This window comes from Onthophagus taurus, chromosome 8 (genome assembly GCF_036711975.1).
Source record: "Onthophagus taurus isolate NC chromosome 8, IU_Otau_3.0, whole genome shotgun sequence".
NCBI classification, from domain to species: domain Eukaryota; kingdom Metazoa; phylum Arthropoda; class Insecta; order Coleoptera; family Scarabaeidae; genus Onthophagus; species Onthophagus taurus.
The window spans coordinates 2,087,966-2,115,880 of record NC_091973.1 but is presented as its reverse complement, the minus strand read 5'-3'; the positions used below and the strand labels follow the sequence as shown (position 1 = coordinate 2,115,880).

General features: G+C 32.2%; 5 protein-coding genes across 6 annotated transcripts; 3 read left to right on the top strand and 2 right to left on the bottom strand.

Annotated features, from left to right (window-relative positions):
• Positions 1–49: 49 nt before the first annotated feature.
• On the top strand, positions 50–1,591 carry LOC111425139 (V-type proton ATPase 21 kDa proteolipid subunit c''-like). The gene is made up of 5 exons (XM_023058925.2): positions 50–359; positions 451–499; positions 825–908; positions 963–1,110; positions 1,162–1,591. Exons 1-5 carry the CDS (start codon positions 299–301, stop codon positions 1,444–1,446), a joined length of 627 nt encoding a protein of 208 aa, XP_022914693.1. The 5' UTR covers positions 50–298; the 3' UTR covers positions 1,447–1,591.
• A 37-nt stretch (positions 1,592–1,628) lies between these two features.
• LOC111425138 (V-type proton ATPase 21 kDa proteolipid subunit c''-like) lies at positions 1,629–5,542 on the top strand. Its single transcript, XM_023058924.2, has 4 exons — positions 1,629–1,789; positions 1,848–1,896; positions 1,958–2,041; positions 4,966–5,542. Exons 1-4 carry the CDS (start codon positions 1,717–1,719, stop codon positions 5,390–5,392), a joined length of 633 nt encoding a protein of 210 aa, XP_022914692.1. The 5' UTR covers positions 1,629–1,716; the 3' UTR covers positions 5,393–5,542.
• Positions 5,541–7,711, bottom strand: LOC111425135 (Carnitine palmitoyltransferase 2). Its single transcript, XM_023058921.2, has 2 exons — positions 5,808–7,711; positions 5,541–5,745 (listed from the first exon to the last, which is right to left on the bottom strand). Exons 1-2 carry the CDS (start codon positions 7,619–7,621, stop codon positions 5,619–5,621), a joined length of 1,941 nt encoding a protein of 646 aa, XP_022914689.1. The 5' UTR covers positions 7,622–7,711; the 3' UTR covers positions 5,541–5,618.
• Positions 7,712–12,303: 4,592 nt separating this feature from the next.
• LOC111425550 (uncharacterized) lies at positions 12,304–16,065 on the top strand. Its single transcript, XM_071198576.1, has 9 exons — positions 12,304–12,323; positions 12,378–12,688; positions 12,742–13,626; positions 13,684–14,183; positions 14,258–14,453; positions 14,514–14,831; positions 14,879–15,123; positions 15,174–15,625; positions 15,681–16,065. Exons 1-9 carry the CDS (start codon positions 12,304–12,306, stop codon positions 16,063–16,065), a joined length of 3,312 nt encoding a protein of 1,103 aa, XP_071054677.1.
• A 136-nt stretch (positions 16,066–16,201) lies between these two features.
• On the bottom strand, positions 16,202–27,507 carry LOC111425268 (lysine-specific demethylase RSBN1L). 2 transcript variants are annotated; one of them, XM_023059192.2, is made up of 5 exons: positions 27,141–27,507; positions 22,221–23,812; positions 21,750–22,166; positions 21,541–21,691; positions 16,202–18,678 (listed from the first exon to the last, which is right to left on the bottom strand). In XM_023059192.2, exons 1-5 carry the CDS (start codon positions 27,262–27,264, stop codon positions 18,047–18,049), a joined length of 2,916 nt encoding a protein of 971 aa, XP_022914960.1. In that variant the 5' UTR covers positions 27,265–27,507; the 3' UTR covers positions 16,202–18,046. The 2 variants fall into 2 exon arrangements, with proteins under 2 accessions (XP_022914960.1, XP_022914961.1); XM_023059193.2 differs by lacking the exon at positions 27,141–27,507 and adding an exon at positions 24,211–24,727.
• Positions 27,508–27,915: the final 408 nt, after the last annotated feature.

Genomic DNA, 27,915 nt, shown 5'->3' with positions numbered 1-27,915 from the left:
TTAGAAGAAAGACACTTACAGGAAAAATTATTAAAAAATAAGGGAAGTAAAAAAAACTGACTGTGGAAATTTGGACAAAATTAGTAAAATTTTTAAGAAATTTTTTAGACATTTGATTAACTTGTTATCTACCTGAAATTGTCATGTTATCTCCCACCACTTAAAACCACCTGTACTAAGTTGACATTATGGACGTTCACTCGATCGTTTTAGTTTAGTCTTGTTAGTAGACTCCGAAGTGCGAAGTAGATACTCCATTTTTTTTTTAAACAATTTGTGGAAGAAAATTTTTTGAAAAATGCGTTATGCGTTGGCGAATACATTTGTAGGGAGCGCAATAGGCGCTTCCGTTGTCTTAGGTGAGTTTTTGGGCAACCTTTTTATTATAAAACTAAGTGAAATGGGCGTTCTCGGCATGTGACTTAAATTGTGGTTTGTTATTTTCGACAGGAATCTATTATATGTTTAATGGAAAGGGTGAACAAGTTAATTTTGGATGGTAAGTTATTTTTTTTAATGTTTTAATAACTTTATTTTTTTAAATCTTTTTATATGTAGAAAAGTTTTGATAGAATTGAGTCATGTGATTTCAACTTAATTAATAACCCATTAATATTTCAAATAAAAATTGCGATTACATTTAATATTAAATTATTTTAATTATTTCAAATTTTTTTTTATTGCTTAATGTTAAAATTGTTAAGAAATGAATATGATTTGATTAATTTGATCACGCGCTGTTAACATAACATATTTCTTATTGGTTATGTCAATATTACGCGGCAAATTTAAAAATAATTATTTTAAAATTAAATAAACTTTAGGTTCCTTCAAGAAACTTCCCCGTACATGTGGGCATTAGTCGGAATAGGATTATCAGTGGCTTTATCGGTTGTAGGGGCAGCTGTGTAAGAATCTTAATTTTTTTAAATTTTTGATTTTATTAAATAAATTTTATTCAGTGGTATTTACACAACGGGTTCAAGTATAGTTGGGGCTGGGGTGAAAGCTCCCAGAATTAAAACGAAGAATTTAATTTCAATTATTTTCTGTGAAGCTGTTGCCATTTACGGTTTGATTACTTCAATCGTACTTTCTGGTATATTAGGGGTAAGGTTTGCAATTTTAAGATGATCAAGATTAAAAAAGCAAAAATTTTAGGAATACAGTGTGACTGTGGCTGCGGAAAATGAGCTTTTTAGGGCCACCCAATATACCGGGGCTTACATCATTTTTGGAGCTGGATTAACTGTCGGTTTTGTAAATCTATTTTGCGGATTATGCGTTGGAATCGTCGGTTCTGGTGCTGCTATTGCCGACGCCGCGAATTCAAACTTGTTCGTTAAAATTTTAATTATAGAAATTTTTGGAAGCGCTATCGGTCTTTTTGGATTAATCGTAGGGATTTATTTGACTTCGAAAGGGACCATGGGAGATAGCAAATAAAAAAAAGGTTGGAAAGAGAAAGTGGGAGGTTTTAGTTTTATTATAAATAATAATGATTCAATATGAAGTGTATTTATCGTGTAAATATCTAAAAGAAACTTGTTAAAGTAGTTAAACTGTTTTAAAAAATAAAAATTAATCTAAATAGATGGTTTTAAAATTACCTCCTTTTTGAAATTCCTGTATTATCGACTTATTTGACACTGACACATTAGTACATCAAATCGCTCGCTAACTCGTTGGAGAGGGTGTTTTAAAAAATACATCACCATGGCTGGTCCTTTAAGGGTTATCCTCGGCACTGTGTTTCTTTCTGCAACAGTTACCTCCATCACTATATTATGTAAGTTATCCCTTCAATATCTATTTATATGAGGATAATCAATAATTAATTTTTTCAGCTTTGTATCATCTTTTAACTGGGAAAGGTGAGAGGATTAGTTTTGGCTGGTAAGTTATCAAAGAATACATCTCATTTTATTATGATGTAACCACGTAATGAATTAATTAGGTTTCTTGAGGAAACATCACCTCATATGTGGGCTACAATTGGAATTGGTCTATCCGTAGCATTATCTGTCGTAGGAGCTGCACTGTAAGAATATTTTATTTTTAAAGATCGTTTTTGAAACAAAAAGTCTAAATTTAAGATAATAATAATTGTGTTTAAGAATCCATAATTAGTATTATAGACAATGAAGGATCAATCATTGATGGAATTAATAATGCAAAGGGGGAAAAATATTTTTAAGTATTTTTAAGAAAAGGTGGCAATTCCAAGAGAGAAGAAATAAAAGATGGAATGGATGATTGAAAAGTAACAATGGAAGAGATATAATTAAATGAGGGAGTTTGATCCATGTTGACCAGTTATTTCTATAATATAAATTAAATAACTCATAATATATTAATATACAGGGTGGTTCAGTTTTTAATCGGGAAACTTTACTAGGACGTAGTACTTGCCAAAATAAACAAGTTTTTTATATAAACATAGGGTCGCAACTCTTCTGTTTTCGAGCTATGAGCTGTCAAAGTTGAGCCAAAAATTTACATTTTATCTTTTATTTCGGGTATGAGTAAACCATAGAATTTGAAATTTGGTATGTATGTACTACTGGTTAATATCTTATTTTCAACCATACCTTAAACTTCCCTAGCGCCCTCTAAGGAGATGAAATTCACAGCCCCTTTGATTTTTTTATAACAACTTCTTAACGCCATGGAATATTAACAAAGAAAAATATGGGTTGTAAAGCTTATTCATTACTAGTACTTTTTTCTCTCTTTAGATTTTTCCTTAAAAATAATAGTTTTAACGTAAAAAAATAAAATATGCTACATTGTACTGTAAAGCGCTGCTATTATTAAAAAAAAATTTTCTTTATAGGTGGCTATAGAAGTTGTGCACTTACTAGGATCTAGTACTAACTAAATAACACCAATTAATTGTGATTTTCATAAGAAAAACCATAAATAAGATTAATGCCTGTCTGAACAAATTACGTTGTTTTAAACAATATTAAAAAATTGATACTCTGGCTTAATAACCGTCAAAAATTATTAATAACCAGCAATAATTATGAGGATTCACTGTAAATGAAACTTACAAGTTCTCAGAGCAAACTTTTAGAATAATTTTGGCTAAACATGGCGGCACATAGCAGTGCATGGCACGATATTTTATTTTTTTACACGGAAACTATTAACTTTAAGGAAAATACTAAAGAGACAAAAAAGTACCACTAAAGAGTGAGCTTTGCAACCCATATTTTTTTATGTTCATATTCCATAGCGTTAAAAAGTTGTTATAAAAAAAACAAGGGGGTAGTGAATTTCATCCCCTAAGAGGGCGCTGGGGAAGTTTAAGGTATGGTTGAAAATAAGTTCTTAACCAGTAGTACATACGTACAAAGTTTCAAATTCTACGGTTTACTTGCAGCCGAAATACAAAACAAAATGTAAATTTTTTTCTCAACTTTAATCGCTCATAGCTCGAAAACAAAAGAATTGCGACCCTATGTTTATATAAAAAATTTGTGTTATTTTGGCAAGTACTACATCCTAGTAAAGTTTCCCGATTAAAAACTGAACCATCCTGTATATAATAATGTACTAATACATTATAAAGAAACTTTTGGCATAAAAATTGTATTCTTAACTTAATTTTCATATTTTTCTCAATATTTATGCATCTGAGAGCAAAATTGGAAAAGAGCAACATTGTTAAGAATAAGATTTGCTACAACTTTTACTTGCAATTTATGGTAGAAGTAACCTCCTACTACTTGCATTAAATATTGTTCATGATGCATCTGAGAGCAAATCATGAACAATAAGTATCATGTATCATGAACAATACAATAAGTATCAAGTATTCTTCATGATACTTGGGGCGGCCGACGTCTTCGAAGTCGGCCGAGATTATTTCTTATATCACGAACAATATTTGGAGCGGCCGACGTCTTCGAAGTCGGCCGAGATTATTTCTTATATCACGAACAATATCTAGATCGGCTGACTTGGCTTGTTGGTAGAACAAGCAAAAGTTTTAGTATAAAAGTTGTGGCAAATTTGATTCTTAACCATATTTCACTTTCACTTTTGCTCTCAGACGCATAATTATCGAGAAAAATATGAAAATTAGTTGAAATCCTGGTTTTTCATACTTTTGATGGTAGCGCACGGGATTCGGAACATATTATAAAAAAACTTTTGGTATAAAAGTTGTAGCAAATTGTATTCTTAACAATATTACTGTTTCTCACTTTTACTCTCAGATGCAGAGATTATTATTATTATTAAAGACAGTTGGATCCAGAGTAGTATACATTAGGTAGACCATCTAGACTATACCACTGTGCGGAAGCAAACATGCATCATTCATCATCCATGGTGGCCATCATGAGTGAAGAGGGGCCATTACATTGCGCCACAGCTCGGACATGACCAGTTTTGAAGCAGAAGTTCTTGCTATAAACTTCTGCACCGTTTTGAACCTAGAGAAGGGACAGAAAGGTGCATCCATAAACATTTTCACAGACAGTCGGGTCGCCCTAAAGGCAATTCAGGCCTACACGTGTGATTCCACACTGATCAGAGAGTGTACCAGCAACCTAACAGAACTCGCAGTCGACTGAAATGTAGTATTTGAGGTATGAGAAAATAGACCGGTCAAAAAAGTTGGGGAAGGCAGAGTGCAGGAGAGAAGATGAATAAATTAGACAGAAGCTAGAATATTAGCAAAAGATAAGAAAAAAATGGAAGAAATTGGTGGATAGTATTAAAATTTAATACCCAACACTATGTTAAATACTACACAGGATTTATTGATTAAGATTAATTAACAAAACCAAAGATAACTCTATAAAATTGAATTTTGAGTGGTTTTAGTATCTCATGACATAATTTTTGTCTTAAATACTATTTTTTTTTAATTCAAAATAGACTTTTTGTATTTTGAAAACACTCCTCAAAATAAAATCTTCATTAATCTAAATATATTTACTTAATTTTCAGTGGTATTCATACGACTGGAGTAAGCATCATCGGGGGTGGCGTGAAAGCGCCAAGAATCAAGACGAAAAATTTAATCTCAGTCATTTTCTGCGAAGCAGTTGCGATTTACGGTTTAATCACCGCGATCGTTTTATCTGGATATTTGGAAGATTTTAGTTGGACGAATCTAACCCCGGAATCTCGTATGAAAAATTGGATGTCTGGTTATTTAATGTTTGGGGCTGGAATCGCGGTTGGTTTGGTGAATTTATTCTGCGGGATGGCTGTTGGGATTGTTGGATCCGGCGCTGCGCTTGCTGATGCTGCGAATTCAGCTTTGTTCGTGAAGATTTTAATCGTTGAGATTTTTGGGAGCGCTATAGGACTTTTTGGATTGATTGTGGGCATTTATATGGTGTCCAAAGTTCAAATGGGGGATATTAAATGAATGTAGTAATTAAGTTGTTGTAAATATTTGTGTTATTAAGATCTTGCTTAGATTTTAGAGTTCCATTATTAAGAGAATCTTCAATGACGATTAATGTTATGTATTTAATTTGGAAATATTGTAATCGAAAATAAAATTTAACGAAAAATACCTTATAATAACTTTATTTAACATGATATAAAAATATCTGACAAAAAATATATGTGAAATAGAATGTAATGAATAATTATTTTGAATGTAAAATCTTCATGATGTCATCAATGGTCTCTTTAAGGCAATCAATGAACTCCTTTCCGTTTTGTTTTGGATAATTGGTAACCAAAGTTCCAATATACTCATCTTTAATGACGTATCTAAAAGAAATAAATTAATAAGATTTTTGAATGGAACAAAAATTAATAAATTATTAAATTACCCTAAACCTAATCCATTTTCAACGACGGGTCCGAAACCCCCAGCTCTAACAGCAGGGGAAGATAAAGTACTTGTAGAAATAATATTTTTTTGTAAATTTTCGTACGCAGGATCATCGAAGATGTTTTCGGTGTAATTTGATTTTTTCGCAAGTAATTCTAACGCGTAAAGATGTCGATCAAATCCTTGACCCATGGCGGCTTCTCTGGTTAGTTGCATATGGACTCTTGAACATTCTTGAACGAGTTGTTTTAACTGGATGTTTGAAGGACGGTTTTTCTTAACTAAAGCTTCGCTGAGAGATTTTGTCGCAACGGTACAAGGACGTACGGTTTCCGTTCGGCCGTGTTTAAAAGCTGCAGTGCTACACGATTCGTAACTTGGGACAAAACAGTCGTGGATTTTATAATAAGCAGCTTGGAAGCTCATTTGCATCAGCGCATCGGGGCTTATATTAAATTGGCGGCAATTTTTGCGACCGACTCCTTCAAGTTCGATCGCGTTAATCGATAAGGAATCGCACCAAGATTTATATGAATTTTGTGCCGATTTAATCTCGCTTTTCGTATTTTCATCTAAACATATTTGTAAGCGTTTTACGGAGGAGTTAGCTTCATCGGATGGTTTTGTATCCGGGTGGATTAGAGGGTTTTTCGTGGTATCTTTGTAAATATCTTGGAAATAACGCAAAACGGCCACTCCGTCGCCCCAGGAATGTTCGAAATTAACCCCGGCAAATCCATCTTTACTCACTTGGAGTGAAAATGATTTATCAAACCATCGGTTATCGCCGTTACCGTGAAGGAAAATTCGAATTAATTTATTTAAATCTTCGCCGATCGATTCATCGTCTAAACAAATATTAAAAAGGGAGCTATCTATGATTTTAAACGTGTCTTGGTTGCCCAATTCCGTTAAGTTGTGGCGTAAAGTGGCCCATTTATTACGCTCCAATGTTGTTAAAACCCCAATTGGGAATTCGTTTGGTTTTATGTTATCATCAATGATGTATTTTAGGCGAGCCAAAATTGAATTTGGTGATATGATGTTATCGTTTTCATCTAACACATCGAAAGCGTAAAAATAACCGTTTCTTTGGACGGTGATGTGTTTGGCTTTATGATTTGTGTAAAGGCGGTCTTTATCAATTTCCGGGATTCTAGTTGTGTTAAATAAGCTGGGGTATTGACTCATATCAAGGGGGTATGCTTTAAATAGGAAGGCGGCGTACCAAGAGAACGGTGATGGTATTTTTGAGCAAATATTACGAAAAGTTTCGTTATCACTTTTCTTAGGGTTTAAATGAAAAACTTCCGGTTCTAAAATCCCCGCTTTCAACGATTTATAAAATTTTAATGAGCTCAATAACAAATTTGCGGTACGAATTAATTGATTATTGTATTCTTTCTTTGGATCGTTTTGAAAAACCAACATTGGGTTAAAATTAAGTGGTAAAGGTTTTCTCAAGCTCAAATACATATCAAACCAAGCTTCGGAAATGTAACTTGTGTGCTTATTTTGTTTATCATTTTCTTTTAATAATTTTTGTAGCTCTTTACCGTGGGTGTCACGAAATTTCCATACTGTATCTTCAGTCTTATGGTAATACTCATCAATTAATAAAGGTCGTTGCGCAGCCAAATACCTTTCACAAGTTAATTCAAGTTTTGGTATTGGTAATCGAGGTAAAGAAGGTTGAAAATGCATCGTTGGTATTTTACTATGTTGGATATACATGTTCTTACCACTGAAGCATCTTCTAAATCCTAATCGATGAAGTAATGGGAAGGCACTTGTTGATTGAAAAATCACCATTTTGTATAATAATAATATATTAATATTCCAAAATATTTGCGGTTTTGAAATACCAAGTATTAAAGTAAATATAAAAAGGCTTATTTAGGCTATTTTCGATCGATGTGGCAATTACTCGGCCGATTCACACTTTGCAATAAAAATTGTTTTAATTGAACATAAACGTTTTGTCATAGAACATAACCTGTACCCGACTTTGAGAACGTAAACGTGAATAGTGAGCAATTTCGCATGGTAATCGACATTTATATCGGCTTACGGTTTTTTATTTATTATCTGGAACCCTCGTGGGAATTTAAACCATTGAATTAGGTGATAAAACCTTTATCTAAACAATAACAAAAGCTCGACTTGCCTTACTCTAAACATGGTATTGTTACATGCATAAACAAAAAATATGGGAAAAGAACAAAGTGCAATTATGTTTAGGAATTTATACATTTTTCTATATTTATTATTATTCTGGCATTTTAAATGACAATGGTTAATTAATGAATGGTTTTCAAAAAGTATTTATTTTTTATTTTATTTTACTTGTCATTCTAAAATGTTGAGGTAGTTTTCTGTAAATAGCGTCATCTTTGATTAAGTTACTAAAATTAATTTTTAAAATTTTGATAATTTAATAACTACTTCACCATCTTAAAGGGCCAATACACATCTTAATCTTGAGGATTCAACACCAAATTTTATTAAGACTATAATCTATACATTTGAGAATATTTTAACACTTGTGGAGCTTTCTCTCTTTGTTATTCCTAGATTCCTCCACCCTATGACTTAGAAAAAGTGTCATACCATCTTTCGATGAGAACTTGAATTGGTCAATTCGGTTCTAATTCTCTATTCGACTTCAAATTTTGATCTAAATTGCGTAAATGGCCATACAAACTTTGAGAGCTAAATCAAATCTATTCAATTTGAACTAGCAAAACGAATTGTATAGCACCACTAGTCTAAATTTGAATTCTATTTCTATATTGGTCACAGGGAAATTAAAAAATTGTTAATTTTAAACAATTCTGCCAAGAAAAGTTGTTCCTTTTTTAATTCTTAACTAGTTTTATTTGAAAAATATTTTGATACAAACAATAATTAGGAAGATAATCTTGAATTCTATTTCTATATGGTTCACAGGGAAATTAAAAAATTGATAATTTTAAAAAATTGTGCTTACAAAAGTTGTTCCTTGTTTAAGTCTTAACAAGTTTTATTTGAAAAATATTTTGATACAAACAATAATTAGGAAAATAATTTTGAATTAAATTTCTATACTATTCATATTGAAATTAAAAAGTTGATAATTTTAAAAAATGGTGCGAATAAAAGTTGTTCCTTATTTAATTCTTAACAAGTTTTATTTGAAAAATATTTTGATACAAACAATAATTAGGAAGATAATCTTGAATTAATTTCTATACTGTTCACAGGGAAATTAAAAAAATGATAATTTTAAAAAATGGTGCCAAGAAAGTTGGTTCTTTTTTAATTCTTAACAAGTTTTATTTGAAAAATATTTTGATACAAACAATAATTAAGAAGATAACCTTGAATTTCATTTCTATACTGTTCATAGGGAAATGCAAAAATTGATAATTCTAAAAAATGGTGCCTACAAAAGTTGTTCCTTTTCTAATTCTCAACAAGTTTTATTTGAAAAATGTTTTGATACAAACAATAATTAGGAAGATAATCTTAAATTCTATTTGTATACTATTCACAGGGAAATTAAAAAGTTGATAATTTTAAAAAATGGTGCCAATAAAAGTTGTTCCTTGTTTAATTCTTAATAAGTTTTATTTGAAAAATATTTTGATACAAACAATAATTAGGAAAATAATTTTGAATTAAATTTCTATACTGTTCACAGGGAAACTAACAAATTGATAATTTTAAGAAATGGTGCTAATAAAAGTTGTTCCTTGTTTAATTCTTAACAAGTTTTATTTGAAAAATATTTTGATACAAACAAAAAAAATAACCAACATAATTAAATGGGAAATTAAAAATTTCATAATTTTAAAAAATGGTGCTAATAAAGGTTATTCCTTTTCTAATTCTCAACAAGTTTTATTTGAAAAATATTTTAATATAAACAATAATTAGGAAAATATTCTTGAATTAAATTTCTATACTGTTCATAGGGAAATTAAAAAATTAATAATTTTAAAAAATAGTGCCTATAAAAGTTGCTCCTTATTTAATTGTTAACAAGTTTTATTTGAAAAATATTTTGATACAAACAATAATTAAGAAGATAACCTTCAATTTCATTTCTATACTGTTCATAGGGAAATGCAAAAATTGATAATTTTAAAAAATCGTGCCTACAAAAGTTGTTCCTTGTTTAATTCTTAACAAGTTTTATTTGAAAAATATTTTGATACAAACAAAAAAAATAACCAACATAATTAAATAGGCAATAAAAAATTTCATAATTTTAAAAAATGGTGCTAATAAAAGTTGTTCCTTTTCTAATTCTCAACAAGTTTTATTTGAAAAATATTTTAATACAAACAATAATTAGGAAAATAATCTTGAATTAAATTTCTATACTGTTCATAGGGAAATTAAAAAATTGATAATTTTAAAAAATGGTGCCAATAAAAGTTGTTCCTTTTTTAATTCTTAACAAGTTTTATTTGAAAAATATTTTGATACAAACAATAATTAGGAAAATAATTTTGAATTAAATTTCTATACTGTTTACAGGGAAACTAACAAAATTGATAATTTTAAGAAATGGTGCTAATAAAAGTTGTTCCTTGTTTAATTCTTAACAAGTTTTATTTGAAAAATATTTTGATACAAACAAAAAAAATAACCAACATAATTAAATAGGCAATAAAAAATTTCATAATTTTAAAAAATGGTGCTAATAAAAGTTATTCCTTTTCTAATTCTCAACAAGTTTTATTTGAAAAATATTTTAATACAAACAATAATTAGGAAAATAATCTTGAATTAAATTTCTATACTGTTCATAGGGAAATTAAAAAATTGATAATTTAAAAAAATCGTGCCTACAAAAGTTGTTCCTTGTTTAATTCTTAACAAGTTTTATTTGAAAAATATTTTGATACAAACAATAATTAAGAAGATAACCTTCAATTTCATTTCTATACTGTTCATAGGGAAATGCAAAAATTGATAATTTTAAAAAATGGTGCCTACAAAAGTTGTTCCTTTTCTAATTCTTAACAAGTTTTTTTTGAAAAATATTTTGATACAAACAAAAAAAAATAACCAATGTAATTAAATAGGAAATAAAAATTTCATAATTTTAAAAAATGGTGCTAATAAAAGTTGTTCCTTTTCTAATTCCCAACAAGTTTTATTTGAAAAATATTTTAATACAAACAATAATTAGGAAAATAATCTTGAATTAATTTTCTATACTGTTCATAAGGAAATAAAAAAATTGATAATTTTAAAAAATGGTACCAATAAAAGTTGTTCCTTTTTTAATTCTTAACAAGTTTTATTTGAAAAATATTTTGATACAAACTGATTGGGAAGATATCATTCTTCTTTTATCCGGATTAACACCTTTTGTAACTTACAATTTTACGATTTTAAATGAAAATGAAGGAATTATTTTAGAACAAACTATAGATATGTTTCCAAAAAGTAATTATTTATTTCTAATTATTCTTTTTCTTTATAAATCGTCATAAATTCGTTTAAAAATTATTAATTTCGTCCATAGTAGGGTTGTGTTTAAAAATGTTTATCTCCCTAACGAAGTGAAATTTTCAAAATCGGATTTCACCACGATAAAATATACGATTATTTTAATATGAACCCAAAATATCGTAGCAATATTCCAAGAAATTGATTTTTTATGAATTTTTTAAAAAAATAATCCACAAATTTCGTTTAATCCAAAAAAATTAATAACTTAAAAACAAAATGTTTTTTAAAAACGAATTTCACCACCAAAAAGGCGCCCGTTTTCTCTACAAATCGTCATAAATTCAAAACGATTGCATTAAAATCGATTTTTTTTAAATGTTTAAAAATTATTAATTTCGTCCAAATTAGGGTTGTGTTTAAAAATGTTTATCTCCCTAACGAAATGAGATTTTCAAAATCCGATTTCACCACGATAAAATAGACTATTATTTTAATATGAACCCAAAATATCGTAGTAATATTCCAAGAAATTGATTTTTTATGAATTTTTAATAAAAAATAATCCAAAAAAAATTAATAACTTAAAAGTTAAAAATGATTTTTAAGAAATGGCGCTAAGAAAAGTTGTTCCTTTTTTAATTCTTAACAAGTTTTATTTGAAAAATATTTTGATACAAATAATAATTGGGAAATGAGTCTTAATTAAGCTTAGGTATGATTAATCGGAACATTTTTCGACATGGAAAAAAACAAAATTCCTTTTTCATTTCTAATAGTGGCCAACGTGAAATTCTTCGGCCTTATCAATCTTCCTTCCTTTTCCCCGTGCCGAGTTCTTTATTTAAAATTAATCAGCTATAGTTCAAATAGTTTTTGATTTACGAAATTGTTCTTAGTAACCACTTTTTTTAAAAAGGTGATTAATAATTTCCTTTTTGGAGAGTATATAAGCGGGCGAAATTAATAAAATTTGGTTTAGTTTGTCTTAAACCTCCTAGCTTTGCTTGCTCCAGCTGTTATTGTTATTATCAACAAGTTCTAAGAAAATGAGTTTGAAAATTCAATGGTAAGTTCTTTATTGTTTGTTAATTATTATATTTTTTTTTAATATGGATGTTAGGATTTTATTGTCGCTCTTGATTCATCTTAAATTCGGGAATTCGAATTTACCAAGTTTGGAATTATTGGAAAATCGACCAGCCAACCTCTTATACTGTCTTTTAAAAGACGAAACCCAGACAACCGGGACGGCGATTGTCTGGGAAACAAATCAAACAGACGTGGTGAAAATATCAAGATATAAACCGAATCTGTTTTATTGTTCCGTTGGTAAAGATAATGATTGCACGAGACGATTATTGCGCGATTTTTGGACCCTCGATAACTCATTGAATTATGACTTCGATACGATTTTAGATCGGAGATGGGAAAGTTAGATTTTTTTTATATGGATATAAAATATTTTTTAAAAAAATTCTTTTTAGGTTTTGAAGCTATCAAAACAACACCTATATATTATCAACTCGTAGATATTCCTAACATATATATTAAGTTACAAATTAAAATTTCTCTTAAAACTAACACCAACGGTTTCGTTTATCTCTGCGATGGGAATTTTCCGCCCGATAGCAATTGTTACTGGATAACTTTAGCTGGTTATAACCACAAAGAGATTAGTGTAAGGAGGTGCGAACAAGGCACGATTCCCCAATATCAAGGGGTTAATCCCCGGGGAAAATGTAGGGATAAAAAAGAGATTCAATCTTTTCATCGCGAAAAAATCGAAGATGGTTGGAATTCTTACTTAATAACAGTATTAAATTCTATGATTAACATCCAAAGTGACAAGAACAATATAATACATTACAAGGATACCGATGATGTAATTTTAACCCGTTATGTTTTCATAGCAAGTTTAACAAATTCGCCCGCTGAATGGAAAATAAATCAAAACTCGAACATTCACCGCACGGGAGAGGCCCAATTAATTCATAAATTTCCAAAAAATGATTTTAATAAGTCATCAATTACTTTCTCGGTTAAAAAAGGCTCCCCAACTGACACCTTTTTCGTTCTAATTTGCGAAGATAACACCGTTTTCGCCGGATTATGTTACAAAATTATTTTCAACGATAACGTTGAAATTTGCAAAATTTCCCTAGACGGTTGTATAAAGAATACTAGGAGTTTTTGGCCAGCTTTTAAAAAATCCGCGATTTGGTACCATTTAAAATTTTTAAGCGAAAACAACATTTTTACATTCTTAATAGATGATAAAGAAAAAATTGCCGAATTCAAAGACGATGATTTTACGGCGAATTACGTTTTCATTGGTAGCGAAAAAGTGGTTTTATGGAAAATACATTCATGTAAGAATTAATTAATTAAAAAAATTTTGTTTAATTTTTTTAATTTTGTCTTTTTAGACGATTTCATTTCGACGAATCAAACCGGCGAAATCAAATTTCCTATACAAGAAATTAACAAAAAGGGAAATGTTTGTTTGGCTATTTTCGTTAAGAAAACTCCCCAAGCGAATTTATCTCTATCGTTAAATAATGAGATTTCCCCGATTGTTAATTATACGGTTACGAAAGAAAACGTTTGGGAAGAAGTCTTTTTAAGAGCTAAAATCGGCGACGATGTTGGTTTATATTTAAATATATCCACCTCAACCGATGGACACAAAGTTTTTGTAAGCGATTTAAGAGATTGTAGCGACAACAATCGAATTTTAGAATTAAATACGACGAAAATGATGCTGAATAAGGTACCAGTTTGCGCTTCGATAAGATACCCGGAACTTAGCATTAAATCGAGGAGGGGAGTTACTAAAAAAGGAACGATTATTGTAAAAAGTAGCGAAGAAGTCGATTTGTTTTGGGTTTCAAACAGCGAAAATAAAAATTTTACTTTGGAGTATATTGTAAGTACTTATTATTATAATAATTTATATATAATTTATATAAATTAAATATAAATCGAATTTTTTTGTTTTAGCCCGTTAAATACGTCGATTGTAAGAAAAAAATTTACGAAAGCAACGTTACAATTAAATATGTTGTCCCAGATAATTTTGGAACTATATTGTTTTCTAACTTATCGGGATTAACACCTTTTGTAACTTACAATTTTACGATTTTACATGAAAATGAAGGAATTATTTTAGAACAAGCTATAGATATGTTCCCAAAAGGTAATTATTTATTAGTATTTAATAAAAAAATTAATATATAAATAATTAATATTTTTTTAGAAACACTTGAAGAAGAGGATTTGCCAATAATACAAACAAAACAAGATCATTTTAATTTAGAAATTTCATTATCATTATTTGACTGCAAAAAAATACAAGGGCAATTATTCTATATCTTAACAGTGGAAGGAAAAGATCCATGGAACGAAGACATCAAAACAAAAACAGTTACAAAAAGATTTTATCGGGGATCTATGAGCCACAGCTATAAAATATTGGGTTACTCAACATATAACGTTACCATATTATTTTCGAGGAATGAAAATTTCTTAAATAATCGCCTATATCACAACTTCTCAATTTTAACTGCTCCAACAGGTAACAAAATAATATTTCGATTTTTAAAATTAACAAAATTTTTTTAGCTCCACTTCCTATACCCAACATTACAATGTATTCAAAAACGGTTTCTTCGATTTCTCTTCGCTGGTCAAAACCGTATCCACCTACAGGACAATTAGAAAATTATTTTATACAATACTGGGTTGAAACGAGACGTCAAGAACTTCGAGTAGCAAAAATCGAGATCGATTCGAATTGCATTTTTTGGCCTGAACTTATTTGCGGCGAAATTAACAATTTAAAAGCAAACGAAAATTACACGATTTGTGTAAGTATTTAAAAAAATCTGAATTAATTTACTCCCAATATATTGTTTAGGTTGTTGGGAAAAATGTTAATTCGACGAATTTAAGTGAATGTACGAATCCTATTAACGTTGTAACCAAAGAAGATCGACCCGAAGCGCCTCTAAACTTTGAAATTATTTTGCACGATCTTGTTATGGTTGTTAATTTTGAACGCCCCGATAAATCTTATGGACGATTAATCTTTTGTATCATAACTATTGCGAAAAGGATTTTTATGTTTTCCATTGAAGGGGATGATATTAAATTCTTTTCGATGGCAATGAACGTTGAAGAATTTAGCGCAAAATACATAACCGTCGGTTTACAAGTCACCAATTTAGGAGGAGTTTCAAATCCTATATATAAAACAATAAAAACTCCACCGAAAACACCAATAATTAAAAGAAGCGGTAGTTTTGAATTTATTAATGACACTTTTATCGTTTTTAAATCATTAATTTTCAAAAATTTGGATGGATTTAGGTTGGTAATAATTTTGGGGGTTTTCTTTATTATTAATTTATTTTTTTGATTTTAGCGAAGCGTTCGTTTATCTTCCAAAACATGCTTACGAAGTGTTTAAATACAATTGTAGTGATTTAAACGACGAAAAAATTTACCATCACACTAAATTGTTGCATACAGAACTTAATAAGGAAGATCCAAAGTTAAGCGTTGCTTTAAAAGACGAATTAATACACGAGGAAATTACGCAAACGTTGGTCGTTGTCGTTAGGAATTCTTTTGACAGTGAAGTAAGATGTGTATCAAAACCATTTTTCTTAAAATTGGGGTATTCTAGTTTTGGTTGGGTTACAACTATAATCTTGATTATTTCTCTTGTTTTAATCACAATTATGTACACTGCTTACAAACTTCTTATTAAGAAATTACTTTTCAAATTAAATTTTAATACATCTTAAAATCATATTTATTGTAAATAAAATGTTTTAATAAATTAATTTATTTCGAAATAAGTTTTCTTTTTCTCTTTCCCATCAGGTTCTATTTATTATATATTTATTTAAAATGAATAAATAAACAAATAAAAGTTTCCACTTAGAGTAATTGACAAAAAGTTTTTATTGAAAACACAAAAAAAGGTTTTTTGGTGGAATGTTAAATAAATAACATTAGTATAAAGGAAAAAAATAAGTTGGGTTTGATTACAATTTTCATACAAACTCTGATTAATTAATATTAAATCCGTAGGAATTAATTTAAAAATAAATTAAAATATGTTGCGTTCACTAAGTGCGGTAACAATTTTCTTATTACTGTTTGATTATTGTTAAGTATATTATATAAAAAAAGATGGGATATAAAAAATGATTTCGGTATTATTTGAAAAATCGAAAAGAAATACTACTCTAAGCACTATGATCTCTGTTCTGGCATAGATATACAAATGTTTTGTACACTTCACACAAAAAATAATCATAACTTTCTGTCAATAATACGAATAATTTTTTTCTATAAAAATTATCACATGTAAAATACTTGGCCGATACCTTAAATGCGTCGGAATACTAATTTTTCGTTTTCACATTATTTGTACAAGTAGTTATTGAATTAATTAAGTGGCATAACAAAAACGTTTACTTTTTCGTCAATTTTTCTCTCAAAAATGAACTGAGCACAAGGTATCAGCTTACTTAGAATTTGTTAATAACTTAAGTTTAAATAAATAAATTAACGTTTGCTGAATTTCATTTTTAATCTTTCGTCGTAAATCTATAAACGAAAAAGACGATACACATCACACAAATGTAAATTGCAACAGGCCAACATAAGCCAAGACGGGGATCCGATTTTTATAATTAATTAATCTAGTTATCAACCAAGAAAATCTTAAAAAAAGGAATGAAACCTTTTTTATTACTTTTTTTTTGCAAATATTGGGTAATATACAAATGTTTATAATCGCGTGTTTAATAAAATAAAAAATATTGAGTGATAATTTATTTTTTTAAGTTGGAGAAAGAAAGTTTTTTTTTAAATAGTAGATAAGTAGATTTTATATCGCTCCAAAACTTTTTATTTTATTACACACTTTTTATATGTATATATTTATATATTTTAAAAGAATTGTTGATAGGAAAATATACTTGTAATATATGTATCCACATAATTACTTCAATTTTTTGCCTATCATTTATTAGTTAATCTTTTTTGATTGAGAATTAGTCATAAAACGGGAAGTATAAAGCGATTAAACGTTTACGACGTTAGAAGTGATGTAATTATGTGAATGTATTAATTGTTATTATTATTTTTTCTATGTAACATTTTTATACATTTTAATTTTCGTAACAACTCTTGCTATATAAAAAAATCTGTACACCTTAAAAATCTATCTGTACAAAGGGGCCTATATACACATATATCATCTTAATCAATTAATTATATATTGTTTTATTTTCACTTACGTCATAAATAGCTAAAAATACGTAACCTAAAAATAGTACTCTCATAGAACCTATATATATATATTTTCTCCAAAAAAAGTGTTTCTCACGAGATCTTTATTATTTATTTATTATGTTTATTCCAATAAATTGAAAACAATCATTTCTAGAACGAACTTATTATATATTACTATATAAATTAGCTGCATAAATAATCGTCGAGAAAAATTTAGAAAGAAAACATCTAAAAAGCAAACTCCTAAATTAATTAAATGAATTAATTCAACTGAATACTATACAAAGATGATAGAAATTGGTGTACAACTTTGCTTATAATATACTATATACATATTTATATTTAAAAAAGGAAATATAATCATTTTGAGGTTATTTGAATAAATTAGAACTGAATATTGAATAACTAAAACGTTATTAAAAAATTTTTTTAATAAACAACCTCAAAATTAATTTAAAACTTTCAATAAAACACCGTTAACTATTGTTTTTTCGGTGTCATATGTTTAAGAATATCACCGAGAACATCGATACTTTCGGGTTTCTTAATTTTTGGTGGTCGCGGTTTCTTCACATCATCAGTTTTCTTTATTACTTCACTGTCTGACTTTTTCACAACAACATCGTGATTATCAGTTTTTTGTACCTTCACCTCTTTAGACTCAACCTTCTTTATATTTTCAGGGGAACTTCCCGTCGAAGAAATTAACACATTTTTAACCGATTTATTTTGATCTGTATACGATCTATGATGATGATCTGACGACGATTTGTGCCTGTGTTTCTTTTTATCGTCGTCATGTCGATCTCGTTTCGAACTTTTATGTTTACTTGGCGTGTAATCTTTGTCGTAATGTCTGCTATGAGGATTTTCGGATTTATCACCTTTGTGGGGTCGCTTTAAATCTTCTTCTTTAGTTGAAGTATGTTTCGTGGTGTTTTGTTTCTCGCGGTGTTTTTCTTTTTCTTTTTCACGCTCCACTTTCACTTGATCTGATTTTGCTATGGGTCTATCCGCCATTCCCGGAATTAATGTACCATTTAATGATAAAAATTCGGGACCTGTGCCTGGTTTTACGGGCTCTCCATACATTTTTAATCTTATATGCCATGCTAAAAAATATTAGTAATATAGTAAAATATAGACATTAAATGTAGACAAAAACATATTTTTATTTAACTAACACTAGACTTTTGCTCTTAGAAGCGTAAATATCCAGAAAACTATGAAAATTAGCTAAGTATTGTACTTGGAGTACAATACTTGGAGTTGTACAGGGTGGGCAAATTTGGGTGTTATTATAGGCTATCTCAGAAACTATAAGAGATACGAAAAAAGTAGGTGCCATGTCCCGGTCTCTTTTTTCGAGACTAATTCAATCCCGCAAACATCAAACCTCTATCTTCTTTTGTTTTTAAGTTATAGCCAAAAAGTCAAATTTTCGTGATTTCAAAAAATGCTCATATTTCGTTTATTTTTCAAATTATAGGAATGGGGTTGATACGTTCTTAAGACACTTTTTTAAGTGGAATATACTGCCGTTGAAAAGTTTTAAATATACTTGATGATTGTTGAGATATAACACAAAGTTGTGTTTTTTTAAATACAAACTATACTCGATTATGATGTTAAAGAAAAGAGCATATTTTTAGCTTTCCAATGATGTATCGCACGCATAATGTTTCTGCGGAAAATAAGCGTTAATTTTCAATTCGAAAATAGTAAGCGCTAATGTTCAAAATTTCGATTATAGTAGGCGGGTCCGGACAGTAAATACTACCTAGTGGCTATAATATATGGTTTTGCACGAATATGACAGAATAAAGTTGGTTTTGTACCATTATTCAGGATAAGTTGGTTTTGTACCAACGAATAAAAACTTTGAATAGTTAATTTAAATTTCTCAGCATCTTATCCCTGACTTTGTTCACCAATAAAAAATGATTAGCATTTAAAGTTTGTTTATTAAAAATACAAGAAATGTATTAATTAATGAATAATTAAATATGGACAACTTCAGGAACTAAAGAGTCATAAACTGTCATCTTCTTCTACTCAACTTACTGGTTGTAAGATTAGAACAGTTCGGTATCAATGAATGAAATCTTCGGTAGTATATTCCCAGTTTTCCCCAAACATAAGATGTAGAAGTTTTTTGATATCAGCAATATTTTCTTTTGAAATTGGGTGAGATAGAGGAAAATTAGGAATCATAAACTGGGAGCGGACTTTCCATTGAAACACCGTTTGAATGGGGATATGAAGACTTATGTATCATCTTCAAAGCGGACTCCAATATATTCTATATTTAATTTTATCGTTTTCTTTAAAGATAATGCGGAACTTCTTAAACGGGAAACTCGTTTCGCAAAATTTATGAATGAAATGACAAGTAAACTCACGTTGCTATAGTAACTAAGTAGTATTTAGCGTTTTCCTCGCCTACTATAATTAAAAATTTGAATTTTAATCTTTAATATTTTAAAAATTGAAAAATAACGCTTATTTTCCGCAGAAACATCATGCTCTTTTCAGTAACATCGTAATAAAGTATAGGTTGTATTTAAAAAAATACAACTTTATGTTATATCTCAAAAATTATCAGCTATGTTAAAAAATTTTCAACGGCAGTATATTCTACTCAAAAAAGTGTCTTAAGAATGCATTAAGCCCATTTCTCTAATTTGAAAAATAAATGAAATACGAGCATTTTTTGAAATCACTAAAATTTGACTTTTTGGCTATAACTTAAAAACAAAAGAAGATAGAGATTTGGTCTTTACGGGATTGGATTAGTCTCGGAAAAAGAGACCGGGACATGGCACCTACTTTTTTTGTATCTCTTATAGTTTCTGAGATAGCCTATAATAACACCCAAATTTGCCCACCCTGTACAGCACTTGGAGATTACTTCTTATATCACGCAGATAACTTGGAGCGGCCGACGTCTTCGAAGTTGGGCGAGCTTATTTCTGTTGATATAAGAAATAAGCTCGCCCGCCTCCTAAGACGTCGGCCGTCCTAAGTATTGCTCGCGATACTTGGGTTGAGTTCAGTTGGTTTGGGTTGCATATAGGCGAAGATCATGCTCAGTCAGGAACAATATCTATGGCGGCCGACGTTTTCGAAGTCGACCGAGATTATTTTTTATATCAACAGAAATAATCTCGGGCGAACAGAACCCAACCCAAGTATTGCGAACAATACTTAGGGCGGCCAACGTCTTCGAAGTCGGCCGTCATAGGTATTGTTCGTGATAGAGCATGATCTTCGCCTATATGCAACCCAAACAAACTGAACTCAACCCAACCCAAGTATCGCGAACAATACTTAGGACGGCCGACGTCTTCGAAGTCGGCCGAGATTACTTTTTATAGCACGAAGATAACTTGGGGCGGCCCACGTCTTCGAAGTCGGCCGAGCTTATTTCTTATATCAACAGAAATAATCTCGGCCGACTTCGAAGACGTCAGCCGTCCTAAGTATTGTTCGCAATACTTGGGTTGGGTTGACTTCAGTTGGTTTGGGTTGCATATAGGCGAAGATCATGCCTGTCATGAACAATACCTATGGCGGCCGACGTCTTCGAAGTCGGCCGAGATTATTTTTTATATCAACAGAAATAATCTGGGCCGAACAGAACCCAACCCAAGCATCGCGAAGAATACTTAGGGCGGCCGGCGTCTTCGAAGTCGGCCGAGATTATTTCCTATATCATGAACAATATTTAGGGCGGCCGACGTCTTTATTTTTTATATCACGGTGCAGCCAGCTTGGGTTGTTGGTAAAGTACATGATTCGGAACGTTTTAAAAAAACTTTTAATATAAAAGTTGTAGCAAATCTTATTTTTAACAACATTGCTCTTTTCCACTTTTGCTCTCAGATGCATAGATATCGAGAAAAATGTGAAAATATTTCAAATCGGCGTTTTACATACATCACAAAAAAGTTAAACATTTAAAAATTACCTACCAACACTCGTCACTGCACTAACAGTCCTAAATTGATGAATTATCCGCCTTGGTAAAAAATAAATATCGTTATCATAAAGGTTTATTCTTGCATATCTCACTCCCTCGCGCCTCAACTGGTTTAATTTAGCATCTTCTATCCAAGATATACACTAAAAAATATTAAATTGAAATGAAATTAAAGAAAAAAATTAATTTTATGTAAATTACTTGAGATGTTGGAGGTTCATGTAAATCCAAATGTAACTTTTCTGATATAATCTCAAAATCTTTTGCGTCAAATGCAACGACATCTTTCGTAATTCGGTTAATTTTTCCTTCGTCGCGGCCTGCGTGGATGGCTTTTAGGAGTCCAACGGCGGCCGTTGTGCGGCGATCGAGCCCGTGGTCAACGTGATCGGCGTGAGCTCGCGTTCGGTCCTCGAAAAGATGTTCGCGCGCCTCCGATAATCGGGGAAGGTACTGGAGGTTCCGCAACTCGTTTATGCCGGTTCGTTTCCGTTTCGCCGGACTTCTACTATCAGCTGTTGGTACTAATTGTTCCCCTGGGCGACACCACAGTATTGGGCCGTCATTTGAATCTGTTGGGTGCATGTGAACACCGGATACTTGACCCCAAGGCATCGTCTAAAAAATTAATCAATTAATTGGTAATAAATTAACCTTAAAAAATATATTTACTTGTTGTAGAAACGGATTTTGTTCTAAAATAGATAAAACGTCCTGAAAATATCCCCCAACCTCTTCATGCGCTGTTCCAACAATACTAACTTGGTGTAATGGTCCAAATCGATAAGTACCGTTATCATAATTGCGAATAACGTTTTCATTGTATTGTCGGAATGTGGTCGTCTCTAAATCGGACGTTCTATTCAAAAATCCATGTTTCACAATAACAGCCGGATGTTCGGTAGCCATATAATCTAATAAATCGGGAATATGCGCCCCGGATCCGTGTACAATCGCCATAACATAAATAGCGCGATGATTTTCGTCTTCCGCAAAAGCTAATCGAAAGTACTCATCGACTAAATCTCGTAAGTTTTGGCCCGTTAAGTGTTTTATTTCATCATGATAGGCGTGAACAACTTTTGCGCCTCCGTTTGAATGCGTTTCTATATGGAAATACTTGGCATATTTTAAACGCAATTCAGATGGTGGATATGTATAATTCCCGGATAACATTAATCGCGGTCTTGGTTCAATAATCTTTCGATCGTGACGACGTTTTTCGTCGTCTCTTCCAGAAGCTTGTATGCCTATTGATGTATATTTATCATCTTTAGACGAGCGATATTTTGAAGAGTGATGTCGATGATGTCGATCACTTCTACTCGACTCTTTTCTATGACTATGACTTGAACTCGATTCCTTTTTATCTTTTTTATGACTGGATTCGTGTTTGTCATTGTGACTGTGACTATGACTGCGTTTTCGACTCGAATCTTTCGAGTAATCGCGTTTTTTATCATATCTGTCACTTGGTTTGTGATTATTTTTGTATTTATCATCATATTTTGATTTGTTCTCGTGTTTCTTGTGATTGTTCTCTTTGATGTCGCCGTTTAATTTGACTTCTTGGGGTTCTGTTTTTATCTGACATGGTGTTCCAATGAATTCTGCAATGTTTTCGTGCGAAATCATTTCCGTGGAACTTTTCGCTCTTGGAGTTTGGAAAGGTTTTGTCGATGTTATCTGTAAATCTAACGATTTAGCGCGAAATTTTCGCGTGAACCTTTGTATTTCATTATCTGTTTCCTCAACACCATCATTAGTAACACGATCTTTACAAACGCTGTCATTATTTTCTTTATCTGTATCAGACTCGGATTCAACTCCGTTTAATGTGTGTCCATTATTAAGCGGTTTGTAAGTTTTAATTTTATCCGAAGTATCACAATTAATTTTACTATTACAATTAAAACTCTTTTCATCGTGGTTTAATAGATTTGGCGGTTCAAAAGCGCGCTTTTTCTTTTCAATCGGGCAATCAACTGTCGTGTTTAACGCCCGCTTTTGGCCCTTCACTTTCACTTCTTCCAGCGTTTGTAAAATCCAACTTTCTTTATCAACTTGGCCGTTATTGTTATAATTATTCTCCTTTTCATAGCTTGTAGGCGAATCGCTAAGAATTTTTTCCGTCTTTGATTCAACGTCAATCGATTCGGATTCATGACCGACAGCTATGTTTTCTGGCGAATAATATACCTTTGGAAGTGATACACCAAAGTTTTGATTGTTTTCGGAGTCGTACATATTTGTACAAAAAGTTTCTGAAACAAAAATTCAATAACTAATAAGAAAGTTCGTCGAATTAATCTAATAGATTGAGGAAATAAAAAATCGCTTCGGTTGAGGCAACTCAAATCTAGTTAAGAGATGAGGCTGCGCCTCGCCGCAATTATGATGGAAATTTACGATTTTATCTGATACCGCCGAGGCGATGCAATTAATAGCATATCAACCCAAATCTATTTAACACATTATGCAGCGTTTTGACTGCAAGCGATCTCGGCTACACTCAGAAGCCAAGATTCTACGTGGAGTTTCTGAGGTTGAAAAAAATTTGTATTCAAAATTTATAAAATTTGGCATATCTCTATAATTTGATACAAGAAACTTTTTATCTTAATAAAATTTTATTGTACAATGTTCAGAAAGACCACTTTACCTGCAATGGATTACAAATTTCTTGCATTTTCGTTGGAATATGAATTAATTTCGGGGCATTATCGAATAAATTCCCCTGTGTAATGAGTTATGCATCCATTGCGTTCAGTATGCATGATAATTTCACCAACATCAATGTTGTTGGTTGAATATGTCGACTTTGAGGCAACTACATAATAATATAGCATAACTGTAGAGTCCAATCTCTTTAATCAGAAGGTTGTTGTATGATGTACACAGTGTGTTTGATATTAGCTGTCACAGCAAATATTTTGATGCTCTGAAGACTTTGGAGACTTCGAAGACGTCAGCCGCCTCAAATATTATTCGTGATGTAGAAAACAAGCTCGGCCGACTTCGAAGACGTCGGCCGCCCCAAGTAAAGTTGTGATATAGGAAATGAAGTCTTCGAAGTCGGCCGAGATTATGGCTTCCATAAATTTCAAGCAGGGTAGACTTGGTTTCACGCTCCGAATGCCGAGTGACACCATTAATAATTTTATGGAAGAAATAATCTCGGCCGACTTCGAAGACGTCGGCCACACTAACTGTTGTTCTTGATACTTAAGTTGGGTTGCAGGCGAAGATCATGCTCCATCCCGAACAATACTTATGGCGGCCGACGTCTTCGAAGTCGGCCGAGATTATTACCTATATCAACAGAAATAATCTCGGCCGACTTCGAAGACGTCGGCCGCCCTAAGTGTTGTTCGGGATACTTGGGTTGAGTTGTAAAGTTGTGATATAGGAACTGACGTCTTCGAAGTCGGCCGAGACCATTTCCTACATCACGAGCTTAACTTGGGGCGGCCGAAGTCTTCGAAGTCGGCCGAGATTATGGCTTCCATACATTTCAAGCAGGGTAGACTTGGTTTCAGGCTTCGAATCCCGAGTGATGCCATTAATAACTTTATGGAAGAAATAATCTCGGCCGACTTCGAAGACGTCGGCCGCCTCAAGTATTATTCGTGATATAGAAAACAAGCTCGGTCGACTTCGAAGACGTCGGCCACACTAACTGTTGTTCTTGATACTTAGGTTGGGTTGCAGGCGAAGATCATGCTCCATCACGAACAATACTTATGGCGGCCGACGTCGGCCGCCCTAAGTGTTGTTCGTGATACTTGGGTTGAGTTTTAAAGTTGTGATATAGGAACTGACGTCTTCGAAGTCGGCCGAGACCATTTCCTATATCACGAGCTTAACTTGGGGTGGCCGAAGTCTTCGAAGTCAGCCGAGAGTATGGCTTCCATAAATTTCAAGCAGGGTAGACTTGGTTTCACGCTTCGAATCCCGAGTGATGCCATTAATAACTTTATGGAAGAAATAATCTCGGCCGACTTCGAAGACGTCGGCCGCCTCAAGTATTATTCGTGATATAGAAAATAAGCTCGGCCGACTTCGAAGACGTCGGCCGCACTAAGTGTTGTTCTTGATACTTAGGTTGGGTTGCAGGCGAAGATCATGGTCCATCACGAACAATACTTATAGCGGCCGACGTCTTCGAAGTCGGCCGAGATTATTACCTATATCAACAGAAACAATCTCGGCCGACTTCGAAGACGTCGGCCGCCCTAAGTATTGTTCGTGATACTTGGGTTGAGTTTTAAAGTTGTGATATAGGAACTGACGTCTTCGAAGTCGGCCGAGACCATTTCCTATATCACGAGCTTAACTTGGGGCGGCCGAAGTCTTCGAAGTCGGCCGAGAGTATGGCTTCCATAAATTTCAAGCAGGGTAGACTTGGTTTCACGCTTCGAATCCCGAGTGATGCCATTAATAACTTTATGGAAGAAATAATCTCGGCCGACTTCCAAGACTTCGGCCGCCTCAAGTATTATTAGTGATGTAGAAAACAAGCTCGGCCGACTTCGAAGACGTCGGCCACACTAAGTGTTGTTCTTGATACTTAGGTTGGGTTGCAGGCGAAGATCATGGTCCATCACGAACAATACTTATAGCGGCCGACGTCTTCGAAGTCGGCCGAGATTATTACCTATATCAACAGAAACAATCTCGGCCGACTTCGAAGACGTCGGCCGCCTCAAGTATTATTCGTGATATAGAAAGACTTCGAAGACGTCGTCCACACTAAGTGTTGTTCTTGATACTTAGGTTGGGTTGCAGGCGAAGATCATGCTCCATCACGAACAATACTTATGGCGGCCGACGTCTTCGAAGTCGGCCGAGATTATTACCTATATCAACAGAAATAATCTCGGCCAACTTCGAAGACGTCGGCCGCCCCAAGTTGAGTTCGTGATATAGGAATGGACGTCTTTGAAGTCGGCCGAGATCATTTCCTACATCACGAGCTTAACTTGGGGCGGCCAACGTCTTCGAAGTCGGCCGAGATTATGGCTTCCATAAATTTCAAGCAGGGTAGACTTGGTTTCACACTCCAACTCCTAAGTGATAGCATTAATAACTTTATGGAAGAAATAATCTCGGCCCACTTCGAAGACGTCCCCAAGTTGTTCGTGATATAAGACGTCTTCGAAGTCGGCCGAGATTTTGTCATATCTCCAATGGAAGTCGAGTCGTTTTCCCGCGCATTACCAAATCATCAATATGGTGGAATCATTTTAACGTCTTCTCCATGAGGATTTCAAAAAGGCATTATTACTCAATCCACCTCCATACATGCGCAATAACACTTTCGCTGCTTGGGATATAAAATGCGCTTGCGCTTCACTCTAAGTAGCCTAATAATTACCTATATTGGAAAATCAAATAAATATAAAAATATTATTTATAACAATTTTTTTTAATAAAAATATTAATTTAATTTTTTATAAGAAATATTTGTAGGTGCATAATTTCTAAAAGATTCCTGATGATGGGTTTTGTGATGAAACCCAACTAAAAGAATGAGGTTAGAATCGTAGGCGTGATGTCAACAATAGAAGACATTTTTAGAATTTCTCATACCTTTAATATCATTTTTTTCTTGGTTAATACACGGGCAACTGTTGGATTGTTCGTTGGATGCTGTTGATGGGTTTAATTTCGTTTCCGGGCTGGAGAAAGAACTGTCGTCTTCGTTTGACGCCATAACAAACCGAAAACTATGCCCGGACGATGGTTAGAAATCGCGCAATCGACGCCGTTTGTGACATTAATTCACCGGATACACAACACGAACGCACCGAACACAGCCGGAAGTAATCAAACGACTACTCGGTACGTCTTTACGACGTTATTTTTTTCGTTTATTTTCGACGAAACGTGCTAACGCCGTTTATACGTTTCGAGCAAACTTATCGCCATATTGTTACCGGTTGTTTGCAGACACAGTGGCGTAACATGACACCGTACCCAATTACTTATTCAAAATTATTTACTAATTTACAATCTGTTTTGCAATTCAACCAAGAAATCACGTTTGAAATAATAAAATAGCAACAAAACCAATTTTTATTGTTAGTTATGTAAGTTGAGTTGACGCGATATGAAGGTTGGTAAGTTTGTGTGGTTGTTACGCCACTGATTTGAAGCGTAAAATAGGATAGATATTTTGAATTTCGTAATAGCTATTATTTAAAAAGAAAAAAGGTCTCCTCAACATTGCTATTTGTTCATTTATATAAACTAAAATTTTATTTTAATTTTTTTAAAGCGAACATGTCACGTTTTTATTCGTGTAAATCAATGTTTAATGTTTGCGTGCTACAAGTCACGTAGGCATTGTTGATTGTTGACCGCA